Here is a 23,914-nt window from a genome sequence, read left to right as displayed (position 1 = left end):
GAGTTCCTAATTCTGTCAGTTAGAAAATTCTCCATGTTCAGGTCTGTCATGTGAACGGAAAGCATAATGAGTTGCTCCTGTCCTGGCCACTCAGGCAGTTTCTCCTTCACTTCTTTTTAGTGTGCTCGCCGGAGGAAACTGCTGCTGTCACTGATTGTTTCTTTTTCCTTCATCTCCAGGTTCTCCATCTCTGAGCGGAACGGGGACGGTGACAGTGCTGGTGGACGACGTGAACGACAACGTCCCTGTTTTTGTCTCCTCTGCCTTTCACACCACCATCATGGAGAACGCTCCGACGGGGACGGACGTGCTGTTGGTCAACAGCTCTGACGCAGACGTGGGCGTCAATGGTGTTATAAGGTACCTGCAGGCCTTCACACTTCCTTTAACCTCATATTCTGACCTTTTATTTTAATTTTTAAGGAACACCTTTGGTGCTGTACTTTTAAGAATTAACCTTTCACACCTGCCTCATTTGGCCCAGACTTCCCCGAAGGACAGAGTTCCAGAACTTTTACAGGGGCTAAATAAGTCCCTGCCTCGGAGTAGGTACTCAGAACGACCCGAGAAACTCCTGGCTGGGGCTTGGGGTTTACTTGGTGCTGATTGGATATACTCAAGGCGGGATGTGATGTTCTGTAATTACTAGTTATCGTAGGTTAGCTGGGCTAGCCGTTAGCTGTTAGCGGTGTCTGTATTAACTCAATAACTCAATGTACGGTCCATGAAAAAAATATTTTTTTCAGCAGATATCTTAGTTACAACATGATTGAGCTAGCAAAGCAGTTTTGTGTTGCTATGTGTGGTATTTATTCAGTTGTGGGAAATCACAATGTCTAGAAAGCATCAGTGGCTGCAGCTGACAGGGACAGCTAACAGCAGCAGCAAAGCTAACATCAGGACGTCATCTGTTAAAAGCCTCCCGTTGTCGGATACGACATGAAACTACTCCAGTTAGCTCAATCATGTTGTAACTAAGACATCCGCTAGAGAAAATATTTTTTTCACGTACCGTTTTTTGAGTTAATACAGACACCGCTAATGGCTAACAGCTAACTACGTCCCTACGTCGCCCCTGGCAAAATGGTCACGCAATGATTACGTCACATCCAGAGCCCGGTAACTTTACAGGAACCTTCCTCGTACTCCGCTCTCTCAGTGGAGACACGGCGGTAGAGAGGGCCGAGCGAGAGGACGTTCCTGTAGTAGTTCCTGCCCCCCAGATAGTACCAGGAACTTCTTCAGTGGAAACGGGCCTCATGTGTCAGCCCTGTGATAGTCTGGTGACCTGTCGAGGATGTACCCCGCCTCTCGCCCAGTGTCAGCTGGGATAGGCTCCAGCACCCAGTGACCCCTAACAGGATAAGTTACGGAAAATGAATAAATGAATGAATGAATCGAAATTACAGATGTGAAACCTTCCCCGGACCAAACAGCCAAACCTCGGTCTGACAAAACAAGGTGGTCTATCCAGATCAAACTGAACAATGTCAAGTAATGGGAGCAATATAGTGCCGCAGTGTGTATTTTTTTTGTGTGGTTAAGTGACAGAAAGAGTGACGGTGGCTTTGCTCAGAGCAGACAGGTGTTGGCTTTCGGAGCAGAAGAGAAATAAGCAGTAAGGATGTCAAGAAGTACTAAATGTACAGTGTAGCTTTTGGCTTTCTCAAGAGTCAGTTGGAAAACACTCACAAAAAAAATCAGACATATTGGGATTCGAGGGATTGAAGAGCAGCTCACGTAGGTGATGACGACAGGACGTAGGTATGTCATGTGCGCTCACACAATTACAATCATTCATGTATTCATTGTCTGTAACCGCTTATCCTGTTAAGGGTCACGGGGGCTGGAGCCTATCCCAGCTGACACTGGACGAGAGGCAGGGTTCACGCTGGACAGGTCGCCAGACTATCACAGGGCTGACACATAGAGACAGACAACCACTCACACTCAGATTCACACCTACAGACAATTTAGAGTCACCAATTAACCTGAGTGTCTTTGGACTGTGGGAGGAAGCTGGAGCACCTGGAGGAAACCCACGCTGACACAGGGAGAACATGCAAACTCTACACAGGAGGGCTCCCCCTCTTGCTGTGAGGCAACAGTGCTAACCACTGCACCACCGACTGCACACTGACGCACTAAACTCCATCAGATATGTCAGAGAGAATGTCGTGACGACCCAATCACACTGCACAACAAAAAGCTCCAAGTGCATGTCATCAAATGAAAGAGTCAAGCGACACCTTTTTATATCTAAAATACGTCATTGAAAGCATGTGACCCACATAAGAGACGTGCTTCATGTCTTCGAACATCTGTTTGTTGTCTCGTTCTTTTGACCTGGTTACACTGTGTTCTGTATTTTTGTTTTTATGCTCTTATTAAGTTATATTACAGACAGAAATGTGTAACGGCACGCAGCAAAAGTTCCTGGCTGAACTCAAACTGGGGACGCTGGGTTCATGACCCTGTGAAGCACTTTTAATCCAATTTATACATAAAAAAGTGTTTGACAGATCTAGTTATTGTGATTATCCAAGGTGCAACAGCAGTGCTCGCAGGAGTTTAATTAAATGGAGACTTCATAATGAAATAATCACCAGCATTTTTTTTCTTTACACAAATGACATTGTGCTGAAATGACCAAAAATACAATCTTATAATAGTCTAGATTTAAGATGTTGTGTCATTTCCTGAGCAGACAAGTGAATGACTTTAATGTAATTATATTATAATCTCGTCTTTAGATTTCATTAAGAGAACGAAGGAAAATCATACGCCAATAAAAATGACCTCATAGTTTGATTTATTTTTTCCAGGAGCTTCTGAAGGAAACAGTAGATAATTTGCACTGAGGGTTTATTTCAAATGAAACTTTATTTGACAGATTAACGCTGGAATAAAATCTTTAGTGTGCATAGGACTAATGAAACATTTCTTTACGATCCAGAGGAGATGGATGCAGCTCCAGTAACGACTGTGAGTAATCAGGTCAGCTCCACTTTGCTTTGATTCCCTGGTGTGATGTGTGTATCCTTTCAGGGCCGCACAGGACTGGGTTTTGGCTTTCCTCACGCCTTCACTGAAACGTTTTACCTCATCACCAGCTTTGTGAAATTCCAGGCCGATGTTGCAATTGTTGACAGGAGCTCAGGAGCGGAGTGTAGAGTTTTAGTCAACACCCCGAGTCATTGTTTGGGCCGCGATTCTCAAGCTGGACGACAGCTCTCTCACACTCACAGCCCCCCTCCGTGGAGGAGCTTGTAAGAGCTTCTGGCCGGTCTCTCTCAAGCCGGACACTGACTCAACTCCGACCCCTCCTCACTCCTCAGTAACCCCACTGGGTGCACACTGGGGGGTACCACAGCGCGCTCCAGTTTCCCAAAACATGGTAATGAGGATGTTAATTGTCTATGACAGTACGGGTTTTGCCCATCGGGGGGTTTGAGGCCCTTAATGGAGACCAGGACTGGTTACCTTCAGTTATTAGTTTTGATTCTCACAGCCCATTAAATGTAAAACCTGAGCTTGTCTCTGGACTGTGTTCAGATCTGTGCACCTTCATGTTGTTGATGACGTCCAAATAAGCTTTGCATCCACTCCGCTTTCACATGGTGTTCTGTAATTTGTCGTCCCATCTCTGGAGGCTGATGCTTTTTCAAGAAGCCTTTTCAAAATACGCACTGGTCTGTACATGTATGTGTCAGTTTACATTTGCGTCTGGGTCCTGCTGCTGAAACGTGATATCAGTTTGAAAGCCAAAGACTGCGGCCCCTCAGTCCTGAGGAGTTTTATGTTAGGTGATGTCATGTATAAATGTTTTATTTATTTGTACTGTGTGTGATATTGCTTTTATAGCTTTTGAATTTCTTTGTCTTTTTTTTTCCTCTTTAATAAAAATACCATGTCCCACAACAGCGGAAATTAAATTAAATTAGATAAATCGAATAAAGGACTGTGGAGTTCTCCAGCCTGAACCACAGTGGCTCCCTGTGAGCACTGAAGCAGAAAACAGTGGCTGCATTTGATACAATATGAAGCTGGATGCTTCAGTCACCAACTAACTGATCTGATGTGGAGCCAGTGCAATGTGGTGACCATTATTGGGCATATTGTTCCATTAAATGTGCTCCTGGGAAGTTTGAAACAGTGCCCTCTATAGACCTCACAGTGACAGTACTGAGCAGGAGCCTTCAGTCACTGGCTGTGCAGCAAACAATATGTAGAAAGTGTTGAGGAGAACGGCTTATGTAACACCTGACGCTCAGTATTTACACTAGAAACACCTGTAATAACACAGTTACCTCACTGTGACTGCCTCTGAGGAGACGTTACTGTGAGAATTTGACGGGCTGAAACAGTGATTATGTGTAATTTCATACTTCTTACTGTCCTTTTACAATCTAATAACTTACTTGAAACACCAAAACATAAGTATATGCAGGTGCGTTCCTTCAGAGGCACCATGACTCAGTGTTTCTCTACTGTTTTGTTCTATAAGCAGTTCTCAGGATCTGGTTAGAGCTGATTATAGACGGTTTTCAGTTACACAAATTAAACTTTCTATCAGCAAAGACTAAGAAGATTGCTTTGTGGTACACTTGAGTATTGGAAATGAGTTTATTTGAATTTTTAGAGCCTATCCCAGCTGACATTGGGTGAGAGGGGCAGGGTACACCCTGGACAAGTCGCCAGACTGTCACAGGGCAGATTATTTTATGCAAAAAGTTTTTCAAACTCAGCACGATGGGAATCAAGGCAGTGGAATCCAACGCGCAGAGTAAGAAATACAAAATACCCCCCAAAAACTTGCAGTCATTCGGCAGGTGTTTCCCAGTTCTGTTCTGCCCTCGTCTCATGTTTCATACAATAAATATTTGGCCAAAATTCTCCCTAATCTTGCGTAATTGATGTCAATTCATGTTTTTATTTCGCTTTAATTTTGGTTAGTGTAAAACCTTAAATTTTATTGTTGGTAGAATTAAAAAAGTCTTAAATCTAATAAAGCTGTAGGAACCCTGTGAAACTCTTCTTTAAGAAAACATATCTGACTACAAAACAAACTTCACTGACAGACCTGATTACTACGATTGTAAACAATCCAGCACAAACTCAATTTGTTCTCTCGCCTAACCTCATTAAATTTCACAAAGCTTTCACTGACACTTGTCCTACTTTATCTTCCCCACAGCTACAGCCTGACCGGAGGACACGGCCAGTTCTCCATCAACCCGGCCACAGGACAGATTATCACCAGCTCCCTGCTGGATCGAGAGGACAGGGCCAATTACCAGCTGCTGGTCGTGGCAACAGATGGAGGGCAGCCTCAGGGCTTGTCGAGCTCCGCCACGGTGTCCGTGACGGTGGCTGACATCAACGATAACCCCCCTCGCTTCCACCATCACCCCTACGTCACCCACATACCTGCGTCCACTGCAGCAGGTCAGTATTATATGTCCTCCTATGTCCACCTGTCCTCGCTGTGACTGAGCTCTGAGACCAGGGTTAGGTCATTTGTCAGGAAATTTGATATTAAAGGAAACTTTTGATTTTGTTTTAAACAAGGTGTCCACTGTTCGTTGTTACATGTTTTAACTTAAAGATTGTTTTTATGCATTTTATTTGCACGCCAATATATTATTAATAACGACACACGAAATATGACAATTTTGGAAAAAAATAAACTGACTCAATGTGCAAAGGCCTTTGGTATTATTACTTACTGCATATTGAAATATTAGGATTATTATGGATTATGGTTGTTAAAGGTCCTTGTTTTTAATCTTTTTCATCTCTTTGCTCTCAACATGTTTGTGATTATATTGCATTGTCAGCATCTTTAAAATAAAAACAAGTTATAACACAAAACCTCTCGTGTGTCTTTAGGGTCCCTGGTCTTTGCTGTTACCGTCACTGACGAGGACTCGGGCTCCAACGCCCAGCTGCACTACTCCCTGATCGGGCGCAACTCTGAGAAGTTCAAGATCGACCCGGTCAGAGGCGCCATCACTGCCAACGAGAAGCTGACAGGAAGCTCAGAGGTCACCCTCACGGTCAGAGTAAAAGACGGCGGAGCCAACCCCAAAACGGACACTACCACTGTCACCGTCCGCTTTGTGACTGGAGGAAACTTCCCTGTCATCAAGCTGAAGGAGCACGTGTTCACGTTCCCTGAGAACCAGCAGACAAACCACGTTGTGACAACGGTGACCGGCTCGTCTATGAGAGGAGGACCGTTGTCATATTACGTCGCCAGCGGCAACCTGGATAATGCTTTTCATATCGACCAGCTGTCAGGAGAGTTGTCTATCAGACACCCACTAGATTATGAACATATTCAGAAGTACGTTCTCTGGATTGAAGCCAGAGATCAGGGCTTCCCTCCTTATTCGTCCTATGAGAAAGTGGAAATAACAGTGCTGGACGTGAATGATAATCACCCAGTCTTTGATAAGGATCCCTTCCACGCTGAGATACTGGAGAACCTTTCACCTCAGCGGGTGCTGATGGTCTCTGCTGTCGATCTGGACAGCGGGCCCAACGGACAGCTCGAATACGCCATCATTGACGGCAACAGGGAGAACAGCTTCAACATTAATAGAGCAACTGGTGAAATACGAACCACCAGGCCTCTGGACCGAGAGAAGGTGGCTCAGTACACTTTGAAAGTCAAAGCCACAGACCGCGGTTTGCCGCCCAAAAACACAGCGGTCAAAGTGATAATCAACGTGCTGGATGTGAATGACAATGCTCCCAGGTTTTCCAAGATCTTCAGCGCTACGGTGGCTGAAAATGCACCAGTGGGTTACACCGTCACCAGAGTCACCACCACAGACGAGGACGCCGGTTCAAACGCCATCAGCCGATATTCCATAACAGACACCAGCCTCCCATTCAATATAAACCCAAACTCAGGAGACATAACGATAAGTCGGCCGCTCAACAGAGAAGACACGGATCATTATATCGTCAAAGTGTCTGCCCACGACTCTGGCTGGACAGTGAGCACAGACGTCACCATATTCATAACAGATATTAACGATAACGCCCCCAGATTTAGTCGTCCCTCGTACTATCTGGACTACCCTGAGCTCACTGAGGTGGGCTCTCTGGTCACGCAGGTGTCCGCCACAGATCCTGACGAAGGTTTCAACGGCAAAATCTTCTTCTTCATTCGGTCCCAGTCAGAGTTTTTCCGAATTAACGCCAGCACTGGAGAGATATTCGTTAAGCAGCAGTTAAAATATCAGAACTCGACAGGTGCTAGTAGTATAAATATAAACCGCCACAGCTTCATCGTCACAGCCTCAGACCGGGCCGTGAAGCCTCTGATGAGCGAGACAACAGTAATTGTGAACATTGTAGACAGCAACGATAACCCGCCTGAGTTTGATTCACGTAACTACTTCACTCCTGTCACTAAAAGCGTCAAGGTTGGCACCAGACTGATAAAAGTTGGAGCTCATGATAAAAAAGACTTTGGCCTTAATTCTGAAGTTGAGTACTTGATAACGGGAGGAAACAGCTCCACTAAGTTCAAACTAGATAAAACAAGTGGATGGATTACAGTTGCCTCCTCCCTCACATCTGATATGAATAAATTTTTCCTCATTGACATCACAGCGAACGACAGAGGGAATCCTCCTTTGTCGGCACGGACGTCAGTACGGATTGCAGTCACGGAGGAAAACCACCACACACCTGAGTTCTCACAAAGCCAAATCTCAGCTACCGTACCTGAAAGCCTTGTTGTGGGAACGGCAATCAGAACCCTGTCTGCCAGAGACAAAGACAAAGAAATGAACGGCCTTATCACGTACAATATAACGTCAGGCAACGACAAGGGTCTGTTTTCACTTAATAGTAGAACTGGAGTTTTATCCCTCGCTCAGCCTCTGGACTTTGAAGACAAGCAACAACACGAGCTCCGAGTTTCAGCCACTGATGGCGGCTGGATTGCAAAAACAAGCTACGTCTCCGTCACAGTACATGTGACTGATGTGAACGACAACCCCCCTGTGTTTGATCCTGACGAGTACTTCCCTGTTGTGCAGGAGAACGTTCCAAGCGGCACCACCGTGGTCAAAATGAACGCCACAGACCGGGATTCAGGAGCTAACGCAGTCATGGCTTATGTGATACAGTCATCAGACAGTGACCTCTTTGTTATTGACCCAAACACGGGCACCATCACCACCCAGGGCTTCTTAGATTACGAGGCAAAGCAGGTCTACCATTTGACAGTGAAGGCCTTCAATGTCCCAGACGAGGAGCGCTGCAGCTTCGCCAACGTCAACATCCAGCTGAAGGGAGCCAACGAATACGTACCCCGCTTTGTCTCAAAACAGTACTACTTTGAAATCTCTGAAGCTGCTCCAAAAGGCACAGTGGTCGGGGAAGTGTTCGCCAGTGATCGAGACCAGGGGGATGATGGAGTGGTTTACTACCTCATTTTTGGGAAGAGCAGAAAGAAAGGCTTTGGCATCAACAAGAAAACAGGCCAGATTTATGTCACAGGTACTCTAGACCGTGAGAAAGAGGAAAAGATTTCACTTAAGGTTTTGGCAAAGAACGCAGGGAGCATCCGGGGGGCAGATATCGACGAGGTCTTTGTGAATATCACAATCCTCGATGCAAACGATCCTCCTGTTTTTACCCAAGAGCTGTACGACGTGCAGGTTAGTGAAGGTCTCTCACCTGGTGGTCTGGTCACCTTTGTCAGTGCTGAGGACTCAGACTCTGTCCCAAGCTGGAGCAGGTTTTCATACTCCATTGCTCCTGAGTTTGATAAAAATGTTTTCACCATCAACCCAAAAACTGGCCAAGTTTCTGTTGCTGCAGAGCTAGACAGAGAAACAACTCCTGTGTATAATCTTACAGTGCTTGCTGTGGATACTGGCACACCTCCTGCAACCGGAAGCACAACCGTGATTGTGAACCTGGAAGATATCAACGATAACGGTCCAACTTTGACAACCACTTACGCTGAGGTAATGGAGAATCAGAGAGCTGGCATTGCAGTTACAACGCTCACAGCATCTGACCCGGATCTGCCACCCAACCAAGGCCCATTCTTATACAGCCTTCTCAGTTCTGGCTCTGCCAACAGCTACTTCAGCCTCAGTCCAGCTGGAGTGTTAACCACCAGTCGGGAGATCGACAGGGAACAGATCAGCGACTTCTACCTCTCTGTTGTGATCAAGGACTCTGGTGTGCCTCAGATGTCCTCCACGGGAACGATTCACGTCAAAATAAACGATCAGAATGACAATCCCTCAGAGCCAAGGTCCATGGAAATCTTTGTCCACTACTTTGGGAACATGTTTCCTGGAGGTTCTTTGGGAGATGTCAAACCCCAAGATCCTGACATTCAAGATAGATTCCACTGCTCTCTTATTCCGCCATCCTCCGGTCTGTTTAATATCCCAACTGGAACGTGCAACCTCAACTCTAAAGCCCGCTCAACAGATGGAACTTTTGAACTAACCATCCGAAGCAGTGACGGCGTCCACGGTTCAGTCAGCAATACAGCTCGAGTCCTTTTCATGGGCTTCACGAATGCCACTGTGGACAACAGCATACTAATCCGACTCCAGTCTGAAGGAGTCAAAAGCTTTCTTACCAATCACTACCTCAGCTTTCTACGCATTGCCAACTCTCAGCTAGCAGGACTAGGCACCGGGGTGCTGCTTTACGGAGCATTTGAACTGAACAATCAGACTTTCCTAATGGCAGCTGTGAAACGAGGCCACGGACAATATGTCAACCCCAGTGGTGTGGCCACATTCTTCCAGAGTATCAAAGACATTTTATATAGACAGAGCGGGGTGCAAATAGATGCGGTGGACCATGATCCATGTACACGTAACCCGTGCCAGAACGGAGGCAGCTGCAAGAGGCGTCTCAGTGTCGGGCCTGATATGAAGACAGAAGAAAGCGTCCCAGTGATTCTTGTTTCCAACCACCCCCTGCAGCCGTACGCCTGCAGCTGCAGGCCCGGATACACAGGAGCTCTGTGTGAGACAGACATCGATGAGTGCCAGCCATCGCCCTGCCACAATGGCGGCACCTGCCACAATCTGGTGGGGGGTTTCTCCTGCACCTGTCCCGAAGGTTTCACCGGGATGGCTTGCGAGAGGGATGTCAATGAATGCCTTTCCAATCCCTGCAAGAACGGGGCGCTGTGCCAGAACTTCCCCGGCGGCTTCAACTGCCTCTGCAAATCTGGCTTTGCAGGTACTATACACGCAGGAGTCACATTTTATGTCTGACCACACAGTCACTCATGTAGATAAAAAAACATGTGGGGACACACACACATGCACACACACTGACGCTCAAACAATCACACACATGGCTCCGGGTCCAAGCAAAATATTTGCTTCTGAATGTTTCTAAGAGGTGTTGTAGCCATAGCATACAAGCACAGCTGCCAAAAACAGTTTGTTTTTTGGATTACTAGTTGGGGGGTATCAGCTGTGATGCATATCAGCCTGCCATGTTTGCTTTAATAAAAAGGATGATGCTAAGCTGACCCTAGTCAGGACTCGAGTGCAGACTCCATACACAGTTCACTAGTATCACATTTCATTATGTGCTTTCATGCAGCGATGACCACACACAGATACACTTCTAATCCAACTCAAGGATTTCTTAATCAAGGATTTCTCATTTGGCTCTGTTTTTAAGTTGTATGACAAATGAGCGGCTTTATAAAAGATCCAATCGGGCCTTTATGTTTGGAAGTGTAATGAATACGCTGCATTATTGCCCTTGATAAAAGGGGAGTGGATTTTAAGTGGAATTACTTAGAACAGTCATTTGAGTCCTGCAATGCTGTCCAGCCGCTGACTGCAGCATCTGAAAGACATTTTCAAAGTGGGCCGTGGCAGGCCATTTGCCTCAAGTCAAGTCATTACTGTCCCTTTTTATTATGACGATAAAAAATGAGCACAAATCTTTAAGGTTTCATCAAGATAAATGACCCCGGTGAAGAAACACACCTATTGACTTACAGTAGTTTGCATGCCCTCACTGCGAACTCTCAACTTCCTGTTTTCCCCGCCTGGTTTTTGGCAGCAGAATCAATCTCCATTAAGCAACTTGTCTCAGGATTTACAGTCTGAAATATATTTGCACAAGTTCATTGTCAGTCTTTTGTATTGTGCCATGCCTGGATCACTTATCGTCTCACCCCGGTCCATTATTTTTATTATCAGTTTCACATTTCTTATCATGACGGTAAAACTTTCAACTCATTTAAATGTTTCTTTATATATTTGACATTGCAACTGTTTTGTCTTTCTGCACTGCAAAAAAGAAAGAACAGCCTCATCCAATCGTAATTTGATCCTGCAACGAGTTTGAAAATCTGATTATTCTTAGTGAGAGGAATCTGCCAATTGAGTGAGATCATTTCTTTTTTTCCTATGAAAGTTTCAAGATGTCTTGGATCAAATGATGTCATCGTGGACAAGTGATTTCTATTCCAAAATAGCATCACTTGTGTCAAGAAAAATTTTAGAATAAGTGAAACTGCACTGAAACAGATGAAATTACATCTTCCTATTATATATTTTATGGTTGTTTCAACAAAAATCTGATTTTAAGACTTGCTACAACTTTAAATGATTTGTTGGAGAGCAGGTTTTTCTTTTTTGCAGCTGCGAGGTGATGAAAGGCCTGCATGACTTGGCCTGTGGGGAAAGTGAACTGTGTTCCCCTCGGGGTTTTCCTGTGTTGTCTGCCACCCCATCCATTTTAATTTGTGTTGTTCTGTGAACCCAGGCAAAACGTGTGATTCCATCATCAATCATTGTGAGTGTAACCCTTGTTTTAATGGCGGGTCCTGTCAGAACCGAGTGGATGGATATTACTGTCATTGTCCATTTGGTAAGTAATAGTAGGAAACTTTTCAGGCTGTTATCGAGTCCTGGCAAATTGAAAAGCAAGATGTTTGAGACGTGCAGCCTCCCTTAAGAAAAGAAAGTCATGATTAATTAATCAAAAGTGGACGTTCACTTCATTTTGTCTCCATATTTCATGATTTGTACTGCGACTGTCATCAGTGAGGCTATGTTCACATTGCAAGCAAATATGACCTGAATTTTTTTTATTTATTTATTTTGACACAGATCTGATTTGTGAGTAGTGTGGATGAAAAAATCTGATTTTTTCCAATCAGACCGCGGTCACTTGTATGCGATCCTAAATCCGATACATATCTGATCACCAGCCATGCGTCCTGTTGGAATATATGTGTGTTTTTCCCGTACATCCATGTTTTTTCCGATGTCATGCTTCACGGCACAGACGCAGATTACTCAGGATACACAACCGCAGCCATACCACTGACCATGAGATGTTTGGACGATGTTGGATTTTGGAAACTAACCAATACAACTTCAAACCAACAAAATATCAACATCGTCTGTTGTCAGTATTCTACGTCAAGTTGAGGTTTGCATTAGACGTCCTGACGTTGAATTTAAATTACCTGACGTCACAACTTAAACTCAATTAAATATCAACGTCTAACAATGTTGCCGTCCAGCTGGGTTGTCGTGAGGTGGCGACAGCGATATTGGAATGTAGCCTTGGATGTAACTAAGGTTTTGGAGGAACTGGTCTTCCATGAAACCGTCCGCCACTCCTGACTCCTCCCACCCCATCACCTTTCTCCCCAGAACTTTCAGCAATAGCTGGTATCAAAGCTAGTGGACCGAAAGCCCATAGTGCGACAGCCCTCTAATCAGAAAACAAACGGCCACTGCTCCAAAGTTCCATTTCACGGAAAGTACACTACACACTTCCCAAACTAAGATACTTCTTAGATTTTCAACCAGCTCTGTATGTGGGCAGTATGTGAAAATTAAGTAAGATAAACTAAGGTAAAACCAGCACCCACATCCCCCAGCTCGAATCTGCCAGATGAGATGTTTGCTAACATCAAACAGTTAAACTAAATGGTGCTGATCAAATATAAATCAAGATTCTTTCACTGTGTTGCCTAAAATATTTTCAGAAACATATTTTAACTTACCGTTTAATACAGATGGTTTGTTACTAGCCGGCCTCCATATTGTTTCCTGCATCAAAACAGACAAGCTTGCATTCAACACCCACCAGTAGGAGCACTAACTGGTCCGGTGTGGCGCGGCGAATTCTGGTAGTTGTAGTTTTTCAACCTCAAAAGCAAAAGCAAATGCCACAGTCAGTTTCTCTGTTTTGTTCTGATCATATAGCATCAAAGTGTTTGTGTCAGTTTACTGCATAGACAGCCCAGTTTTCTGCAGTGAGATACTTCTTTAACAAAATGCGGCCCTTCGGATCTCTTCCTCAATATGGGAGGAATTGTCATCCGAACTCCACAAGAAAACATTCGGCAGATGAACGCTTTCTTCGCCTGAAATGCCTGTCTCGCAAATGTGACATCAAAATTGGTCAAGGCAGAGATCTGTTCACACTGATGTCGGATATGGGTCACCGCAAACATGAATGTGAACAGGTGTAAAGATCAGATCTGTAATGTGAACGTAGCCTCCAATTTGAGGAAAGAAGAAGTTTGTAAGTTTTCAAAGATGCAAGATTATGATCGGACAGCAGTTAAATCTGCTTTGTCACTACTAAATATACAGCTTGATAAAGATTCTGTTTCATCTGTGGATATTTTTATCACAGCAGCACCGTGAATCATTCATTGGCTTCTCTGATTCCACTTTTGGTCTCTTTCTGTCCTCAGGGGTTTTCGGCAAACACTGTGAACTTAACAGCTATGGCTTTGAGGAGCTCTCCTACATGGAGTTTCCGTCTCTGGATCCCAACAATAACTACATTTATATCAAGTTTGCTACCCTGAAGAGCAACGCGCTGCTTATGTACAACCATGACAACCAGACCGGAGACAAGGCGGAGTTCCTGGCTCTGGAGATCTTCGAGGGACGGATGCGTTTCTCCTTCAACTTGGGAAGTGGAACTTATAAACTGATGACCATGATAAAAGTTTCGGACGGGCAGTTCCACACAGTCATCGCCAGGAGAGCAGGGATGGTAAGAGCGTCTGTTTTTATGGTGGGAATTAGCTCACATTTTAAACGCTTTTCATCATGCATTCTTGAAAGACTTTTCATTTAGGACGCTGCGGAAAATCGGAGAAATGCCACATCGACTTCCAACGTGTGCTGCACTATCAATAGCATTTATGTCCTGCGCTTTTATAGCTGAAACCTGCATCCAAATTTGGCCTTATATTCCTTTTTGCACCATCAGATGATAATTAAACTCCCCCCAAACCACGGGTAGCTCAGCTTATGGTTTTCATGGTTTGTAATTATATTTTATTGCTCGTTGTGATTTACAATACGAGGATCCAAAATGGCCCTGAAGGCTGAAACTCTGTCTCCTGTGCTCTGAATGAGAGGCTTCTCCCTGCCAGCAATGCAGTGGCAAGGAAAGAGAGGGGGAAAAAAATCCAACCAGGCTCTGTCAAAGCTTCTATAATGTAGCTCTCCTGCTGGACTTCTAATCTGTCATTTCCCACCGTGCACTGAGAGTTTCATAGGAAGCTGGTAAAATCGTTAAATTGTCAGTTTTGAGATGGTGCAGAGTGACGGGATGGAAAGGAATACAGCGCACACTGTGATTCTGTCTGTGTGTAGTGCCCTGTGAATATTGTGCAGAGGTGGTCATGTAAGGGCTCTTGAAGAATGAGGCAGAAATGCGTGTCATGCCTCCAGTGCCAACTCCCTCAGGCGGTGTAACGTGAGCCTGATCACTGTGTTTGCGAAAGGTGCTGTGGGTCATTTCGGTGGTCAGGCTTGAGGTCTGTTCTCGGCTCCTGCCTCCTGAGCTCTGAGCCAAAGTCAAAAGCGGACAGAAACCTCGGACACGGTCACGCACTGCTTCACCATGAAGGCTCCGGGTAATCAGAGGGAGCAGAGAGTTCACAGATACTGTTACAGTTTGGATTTTAATCATCATACAAATCTCTTAATTGTCAAATATAATGAAATACACACAGTATAACAGGAGCTCATGTTAGGTCGGACCAGTGCAGCAGTTATCTATCAGAATATGTAATATTATCACGTTTCAGTTTTGCTATATAAACCAGCATTCATTGATTTAAAGCTTTTTGCCGATGGGCTTGGGAGCAGCGCAACAAACTGTTAACACAACATTGATTTATTATCACCTTACAGACGTTTATATGCTGAATGTGTTAGCAAACAGTTGCAAATTTACACACCGACTCTAGAGGGAAATACCTGGCTCCTTCTCCTCTGAATGCTTCAATATGTTCATGAGCTTGTCACTAACTGTGTGTCTGATGTTTGGTGCTGGGCAGGTGGTGCACAGTGGGTTTATTACGGCGTCTTCACTGGAAGAAGACCGAATCACTGTGACGTTTTGCAGCAACAGTCACTTCCGGGTGAAAAACTGGCAACTGTTTTGAATTGTAGAGCTCATTTTCAGCCCCAACTTTAACATTTAAACATGGTTTAACACGGTGGTCCGACCTGTCTCACATTTCTGCTGTGCTTATTTTATTTTATGTTCTCTCTCTGTACTTTTATGTACACCATTTTGGGAAATATGTTCATCGCTTTACCTCACACAATAGCTGATAGAGGCAGTGGTAGACAGGCAGCTCGCCATTTTGTGAATATGTAGCCTGTTAATAGGTAGCTTACGCAGGGTAAATAATAGATTGTGATTTACCTCTTAGCAGGTGTTATGTTATATGGTGTTAGATATTGTGGCTCGTGCCCTCAGGAGAGAGCGCATCATAAGAGACTGATGTAACATGTTTGAAGAGAGTGATGAATGGCTTATCAGCAGTTTCCGACTGCCAAGATAAATGTTGCTGCAGCTATGCAGTTCCCTGGAATGGCATCTAAGTCATCACACACAGCGCTCTCACCCAGTACCCTCTCAGGTTCAGGTCCTGTCTGTCATTGGTTTCCTGATGACAGGGACGTCTCAGAGGGAAATAGCTGGCCGGGGCGTGTTTCCTCCTTAATGCACTCATTGACCACTTTATTAGGTACACCTTGCTAGTACCAGGTTGGACCCCCTTTTTAATTCTTGGTGTCATAGATTCAACAAGGTGCTGGAAACATTCCTCAGAGATGTTGGTCCATATTGACATGATGACATCACACAGTTGCTGCAGATTTGTCGGCTGCACATCCATGATGAGAATCTCCCGTTACACCACATCCCAAAGGTGCTCTATTGGACTGAGATCTGGTGACTGTGGAGGCCGTTGGAGTACAGTGAACTCATTGTCATGCTCAGTAAACCAGTTTGAGATGACCTGAGCACCACCATTACACCAGCAGCAGCAGCAGCAGCAGCAGCCTGAAGCGTTGATACAAGGCAGGATGGATCCATGCTTCCATCTGAATGTGGTTTTTCCAATCTTCTATTGTCCAGTTTTGGTGAGAAAACCCGTGTGAACTGTAGCCTCAGTTTCCTGTTGTTAGCTGACAGGAGTGGCACCTGGTGTGGTCTTCTGCTGCTGTAGCCCATCTGCTTCAAGGTTGGACAAGGTGTTGTTGCTTCAGAGATGCTCTTCTGCACACCTTGGTTGGAACCAGTGCTTATTTGACTTCCTGTTGCCTTTCTATCATCTTGAACCAGTCTGGCCATTCTCCTCTGACCTCTGGCATCAACAAGGCATTTTGGCTCACTGGATATTTTCTCTTTTTGGGACCATCCTCTGTAAACCCTAGAGATGGCTGTGCTGAAAATCCCAGTAGATCAGCAGGTTGTCTTCATCATGTCTACATGACTCAATGCATTGAGTTGCTGCCACGTGATTAGCTGATTAGCTATTTGCATTATAAGCAGTTGAACAGGTGTACCTAATAAAGTGGCTGGTGAATGTGCAGATTTTAGTGAATGAGACACAATGAGAGCACAAGACACAGGTTGAGTGACAGAGAGCAGCACTCCCCAGACAGACAGAGGGGAACAGGAGGTAGAAGACTGTCTATAGCACGCAATGTTTCTGTAAGTTAAGTCATGTAGTGTGAATAACATAGAGTCATGTGGTGCGAGCTGAGCCTTCGGGGACCTGAAAGAAATCAGAAAATATTCCCAAAGTCACCAGTAAGGAAGAGTTGGTTTGGGATGAGCTAGATGCCAAAAAACTTTTAGCCAAAGCAGAATGTTCGGTGACTAAATGGGACGCAGTTGAGGGAATGTTGCAGCCAGGGACAACAGAGAAAATTAGAAAATTGGATGTAATTTTTCGATGCTTCAAGCACAACAAGTTTGAATACCACATTGTGTTGAGGTGGCGGCAGCAGTCTCAAAATCTGTGCGGATAAGAAACAAAACTTTCTGTATGGTCAGATACCACAGGGAAGAGCAGGAGGAAAATAAAAGTAATTTGGGTGAAATGACACGTTAATAACAGTTAGTGTGACAGTAATAACAATCGTGACAATAACTGTCTGTAAATGATCACAGCTGAGAACATCCAAGCAAGAGCTCGGCTAGTTTATTTTAAATCAGGGTTTTTGAGTAGGAACAAACAAAAAGCGTTTTATGTACGAGGTCTGCAAATACAGTTTGACAGATTAGGACTCGCTGCAGCTGATTAGCACCAGCAGCTAATCATCAAGCTTTTGATTAGCTGGACTTTTTTGTCTTAGAAACGAGCAGAGAAACAGTAACTCAGTGCCTGCACCACAACAGAGAGCGATGCCATGGTCCCTCCATTATGTTAGTCATGGGGAAAACAATGATCTCCAGTGGAGCTTTCTTCACATTTCCTTCAGTGTTAGCCAAACACAAAAACACGCTCCTCATCTTTTTGTGTTACATTCGGTATTAATTTCCAAGGGGGTTCTTAAGATACATATTTTCCCCGCCACAGTGTGAGGCACTTGACAGTGAGTGCAGAGTATTTAAGTCATGGCTGTTCGGCCTTTGATCACAGGAACAGACATTAATAAAATGTTCATGTGGTTCTTTATGGAGCTTCGCAGAGTCACGAATGCATTTGAGACAAATGAGTCCTGTTGTTTCTCCTCACTGTTGTCACCGTGTGTATTTTACTCCGGCCTGTTTCTGTGTACGTGGCCATGGGTCTGACTCAAGTGTGACTCAAGTGTGAATCAAGAGTTGTGTGTGTGTGCTTGGTGGGGTCGTGCTCTCCTGGATGATTTGTGTCAGAGGTCCGGGCCGGTGTGGTCTGTGTTTACTTTAAATCCAGGAGAGGTGGAGCGTGATTGCCCTGGTTTTTCAACACTTTCACACACTTTTCCGGACGTTTTCCTCACCAGCCCATTTCTTTTCTTCCTCGTAGGGTCGTTCCCTGTCAGAGCACACAGAGAGCAAGAGAATAAGCCACATCTGGACAAAAGCTTTAGTGCCATTAACGGGAAATAGGAACTGTTTTGCTGTAACGTATGGCATTTTTTTTTATGCCACTCACCCATCGACCACTGTGATGAATTGATGAGGAATAATTGGCCTGCATACCATTTGGTGGGCAGAGCTCGCACTAACAACAAGAGTTAGTTACACAAATACTCAGGGAGAATAACTGCAGCGGTTGAAGGAACCCTCAATGGGTTGAACCAGAACCCTGGAGTGAAAGTCATGCTGCAGTGCATGAGAAGATATTTAGTCTGGCACACTATCGTGGGTTTTCAGTCATGAAGATGTGCACACAACAAAATATATGTCGGCAGGGAATCATGTTGCTTTTGAGGATTTTTAAGTCTCGTCTTCCTTTGTTTTCGAAACCTCAAAAATAAGCATTAACATGCAAATGTGGTGTAAAACACACAGTCACATTCTGTCACTGTCATTCTCACAGAATGTGGCTGAACGCATGCATTGTCATCGTCACTGATCCTTTCACAAGCCTTAAAGGAATATGACAAGATACTTTTGCAGATTAACACCACTCTATGGCAAGGTGTTAGGGCCATTGTAAGTAAATGAAAAAAAAAATACATAGTCGGTGGAGGGGGTAATTATCCAAGAAACAACTCAGAATTTCCAAGATTGAAATCATAAATTTACAAGAAAAAAACTTGGATATTTTCTGAGTTTAAAGGGATTAATTTATGAGAAAAAACCTTACAAGTTTGTATGAAAAAAAAAAAAAAAACTCGAAAAATCTTTAAGGTTAAAGTGCTAAAATATGAAAAGAAAAAACACAATTTACAAGAAAAAACTAGAACATTCTTTGAGATTTATGTTGTAAAATACAAGAAAAAATTTTAAGTTGTGTGGTAAAATACGAGAACATTTACAGGGAAAAACCCACAAGTTTACCATCAAAAATGTTTTAATGCTCCCTGAATTATTATTATTATTTTTTTTTTCAGAAATAAATATTTGAATATTCACTTATGTTGAAGTGGTAAAATATGAGAAAAAATTCACAAGTTTATAAGGAAAAAAAACTAGAATATTCTGTAAGATTTAAATGGTAAAATACGAGAAAAAAAATCATTTTAAGGGTAAAAAAGTCTACATTTTCTGAGATAAAAGCTGTAAATTCACGAGAAAAAAACTACAGTTTCCACATGAGGAAACAGCTCATGTGGCTCAGTCCACCAGTGACAGAATCCGCCTCCTGTACCAGCACTGTTTGTTAATCTTTGTTTTTAGTAATGAGCATGCATGTATGCTCTGGATAATTCATTAAAATATTGACTTTTATCAGACAAAATCAAAATAATGTGTGTTTGGATCTCTTCAAACTGTCAGTGAAACACATTTCCGTGCAGTTGTCGTGACTCCAGGATTAAACACATTCACAAAAGACCCAAAATAAAATGATTACATACTTGTATTAATCAAAATTTGTCTCTCCATCAACTCCACCATGAGCCTACTTTTTCATATCTGGCTCCGCCCACTGACTCTGACTAACACTCAAGTTATCTGAGCAACATCTGGAAGAGAGCAGTTCACTGTGACAGTGTTTGTGCTGAACCAGTGCTGGTGACACACTCACTCACACATGACACTGATTATAATACAGACAGAGAAAGAGTGACTGCGACCAGCGATGTCGACCACAGTCTACCAGAGCTGGGCTAATAAAAAATGGCGTCTGAAATGAGGCGACTGAACAGCTGTTCATCTTACAGACAATCACACATGACATGTGTTTCTGTCACGCTGCAGGCTGCGTCCCTGACTGTGGACCTGTGTGGTGATGACCAGGAACCTGGCTACTGTGCTGTGAGCAATGTGGCAGTGCACACTGACTGGTAAGAAAATCACACACACACACACACACACACACACACACACACACACACACGTACAGTACACAGATGTTCTGCCTCTATGACCCAACTGTATACATTAAAATAGTGTTGACAGTTTTAGGTCCAAGGCTCGGAAAACTCGATGCATAATGAAATTTTCCAGGTCTGTAATGGAAAGAATCAACAGTGTTTCTGCACCTGGTGTGAACGTATTTACTGAAATCTCTCCAGTTGTTGTTTCACTTCACTCTGTATGGTAACAGGAGACCAATATCTGCACTCTGAATCAACAACAATTTAAATGCATCTTAAGTTTCCAACCTTTTTTTTTTTCTTTCGACTCCTTAAAACAAAGAAATGACCCTGCATGAGTCTGATTTTCAAGACCCACTCCTCAACCAGCACCACAACATGCAACACTGCACCCACTCCTCCACTTCTATAAGACCAGTAAGCTCCACAACCTGACCTCTGTTTATCTGAGAGCGCAGCCCTCACACCCTGAAAAATAGGCGCTCGGAAACGTGTGCAGGCCGTGATGGCAATGCTCTGGCATTTGAGCACACCTGCCATGTGTCCACATTAAAAACAAAGAATCTGAGGGCGCAAAAAACGCGGCATGTGTACGGCCCCTTAGCCCTCTGAGCTAATGCATGCTAACTACACTAAAGATGGATTGGAAGTGTGTATCATTTTTAATTGATAGTAGATATAAAAAAAGAGCCTGAGCAGGCAAAGCCTCTCCTCCGGGCAGCGGCCTTCGTCTCACTCAGATGTACCCTGCGTCTGCAGCTGCCTGAAAGTGAGGATCACCCACTCTGAAGCTACATCTGGGGACCATAGCCAGTACACTGCGCACTGACTGGGAAAAAAAGTCTGCTCTTCTTGAAGAATATCAGGCGACTGAGTGGTGTCTGAGTGATGATTTGGATCTTTAACTTTCAGGGGGCGGCCCTGTAGGTTTCTTTGTCAGATATGTTCATCCTAACCATATGTGTGTTGACTTTGGCTCTGTCAAAGAGATTAATTCTGCTCCTGAAGCTGAGCTGAAAATGTGTGTTCAAACCTTTATGTGAGACATTTAAAAACAACCAATGAGGAAACAAAGAACCATCATGCATATCAATTAAAACAGAAATTAAATCATACAAAACAACAAACAACAACAGCAATATATGATCGCAAAAGGTAGAGATACAGGGTGATAAAGATGCTGAGGTTTAGACGTATAGTTAAAAGCACTGTATCAGTTAAAACAAGAACAGATATAAGACACATCCCAAATTTAAAAACCTAAAATGTCCGTACAAGCTCTCCCTTGTTTCTTTCATTTTTCCTGTTCTATACCTAATCTGTCGCAGCTCTGTGGAGAGTAAAAGCTTTTATTTTCATGTTTTTCCTTTTCGTTCCTTTCTATTATCCCTGTCTATCTGTTAAAGTCTGTGGATAAAAGTGAATCGCTCACAAGTAAAATCCAGTTCTCGTACATTTTTGTGTGATGATGAAACAAAAATGAGTCAAAGTCATAATGAAGTCATCTGTTGTAAATGTGCAGTTTGTGATGTAAACCTTCATGAAATTACTGCGCCATCACTGCCTTTACACAGCTCTGTGTGTGTGTGTGTGTGTGTGTGTGTGTGTGTGTGTGTGTGTGTGTGTGAAAGAGAGAGAGTGATTGATTTGGCAGATGAAGAAGGGCCACAGAGGTCTGCAGAAGGTTTATTTTGTAAGGGTCTGAGGAACATGTTGTTGTGGAACTCGCTGACCCGCAGTGTGTGTGTGTGTGTGTGTGTGTGTGTGTGTGTGTGCATACTTGAATGCATTTGTAAGCTTTCCATGCATATGTACTTTTGTGTCCGCGTGCATTTAAGTCTTTGTGTGCTTCTGTTCATGTGTGTGTGTAGGATCCTGGACGTGCAGCCCAACAGGCTCTCGGTTGGAGGCGTCAGGTCAATAGAACCCGTCCTTCATCGGCGCGGTCAGGTCGCCACCCACGACTTTGTCGGCTGCATCATGGAGTTCGCCGTCAACGGCCGCCCGCTGGAGCCCAGTCAGGCGCTGGCATCGCGTGGCATCCTTGACAGGTCCGCGTACCACCAACCCCGCCCCCGCTCCTCCTGCTGCTGCTCCCGCTTTCACCCTCGCTCCATCATCTCCCTCTTCTTCCCATCTGTCCATCTCCTCTAACCTCCTCGACTCTCGCTGTGGGACATCTGTTCACACTCCCAAACCCTCTCGAGAGTTTTTAAAAAGATGGTTTTTTTTTAATACAAATGGCAGATTTTTGACGAGGGAAACCAATTGCAGAATTCCGGAGATTTTTTTGTGTTTTCTGTCCTGCTGGTGAATAGTGAGGCGAGAACAGATCTTTTAATATGCTAATCCTCCCGGGGTTCTTTATGGGTTTTTGTATTGCAGCACGGGGAGAGAAATCACAGCTCATCTGCCCCCCCGCCCCTTTCTTTTCCTGCGGACCCCCCGGCTACAGACTGTGCGGCTGACTTGTCAAACTGACGATGTATTTGTCGCTGTTTCTGTAGATGTCCGAGACTGGAAGGAGCCTGCACCACCAGCCCCTGCAGACACGGGGGCACCTGTTTGGACCACTGGTCTTGGCAGCAGTGCCAATGCGTGGACGGCTTCACTGGCAAATTCTGTGAGAAATGTAAGTCTGCGCCTTTGAAGTGTGTCTTTATTGCTGAGGCTGCACTTACTAAGGAATATTCTATCATGATTATTTATGATTCTTCCCTCATGAGTCATCGAGCTGCACCATGTAGCTTAATATAGGCCACATCACTGCATTCAGCGCTTTATTTCAAAGCAGTTGTGTTTCATTATATAAATACTCGACATCAGAGAACTAAAACAAACCTTTGAGGCTCACAATAACTACCAGAAACTTGTCGCTACTGTGTAAGGTGCTACATTATGTTAACCAATAATCATCACCACATTCACTGGGAGACTTTCATATAGTTGCTGGGAACAAACAAGCAAACCAAATCAATCATCGCTTGAGAAGTCTGGGAACACGAACGTTTAATTTTGTTCTCTTCTGTTTGCCATTGAGTTTGATCTTGTGGGAAATCTGCTGGTTTGCTTTGTGGCACGAAGCAGGATTACAGAACATTTCTCCTAATACAAATGGAGCGTACTCTCTCAGTCATGTGTTTCATCTTCAGGAGAGAAAAAAATAAACACGATGCCATTAAAGACGAGCAGGAACATCCTCCTCACAGAAGGAAGCAATGAGGTTTATGAGGAATGCCCAGATTTTGAGCCGCTGGTGACTTAGACGCTGCCAGTCATCTTGAATTTAGTCTTGTGGTTGCCATAAATTTTACCCATCAGTCAGAAGTTTATCCCTGCATTCCCGGAAAATAGCACGTTATGGAAGCTTGGTGAGTGTAGTGACTTCTTGCAGGGCTGGTGGGTTGAATATGAGTTAGTCCGCACAGTCAAAAAGATGGATTTGCACCATCAACGTCTGTCTCACACCTCTCCCGTACATACAGTACAGCAAGTGAGCAAACTCCTGGTGATGGTGCACAGCAAAACGTCCAAATATACTGCGAGCTACAACATTCAGGGAGCCTGTCGAGCCTAAAAGAGACTCGCTGTTGCTCTGAAAACAGGCTGGAGGTTGAGCAAATGTGCAA

General features: G+C 44.2%; 1 protein-coding gene across 1 annotated transcript in view; it reads left to right on the top strand.

The window, feature by feature from the left end:
• LOC125894177 (protocadherin Fat 4) overlaps positions 1-23,914 on the top strand; it is a 149,428-nt gene that overhangs the window by 111,217 nt on the left and 14,297 nt on the right. Inside the window, exons 7-14 of the mRNA XM_049585417.1 lie at positions 180-360; positions 5,198-5,448; positions 5,893-10,242; positions 11,794-11,898; positions 13,748-14,055; positions 20,167-20,252; positions 22,157-22,336; positions 22,793-22,917. Coding sequence (XP_049441374.1) covers positions 180-360; positions 5,198-5,448; positions 5,893-10,242; positions 11,794-11,898; positions 13,748-14,055; positions 20,167-20,252; positions 22,157-22,336; positions 22,793-22,917 — 5,586 coding nt within the window. The remainder of the gene's footprint in view (positions 1-179; positions 361-5,197; positions 5,449-5,892; positions 10,243-11,793; positions 11,899-13,747; positions 14,056-20,166; positions 20,253-22,156; positions 22,337-22,792; positions 22,918-23,914) is intronic.

Source organism: Epinephelus fuscoguttatus, linkage group LG9 (assembly GCF_011397635.1).
Source record: "Epinephelus fuscoguttatus linkage group LG9, E.fuscoguttatus.final_Chr_v1".
Classification (NCBI taxonomy): domain Eukaryota; kingdom Metazoa; phylum Chordata; class Actinopteri; order Perciformes; family Serranidae; genus Epinephelus; species Epinephelus fuscoguttatus.
The sequence above is the reverse complement of the archived record's forward strand: the minus strand, read 5'-3'. Positions and strand labels throughout refer to the sequence as shown.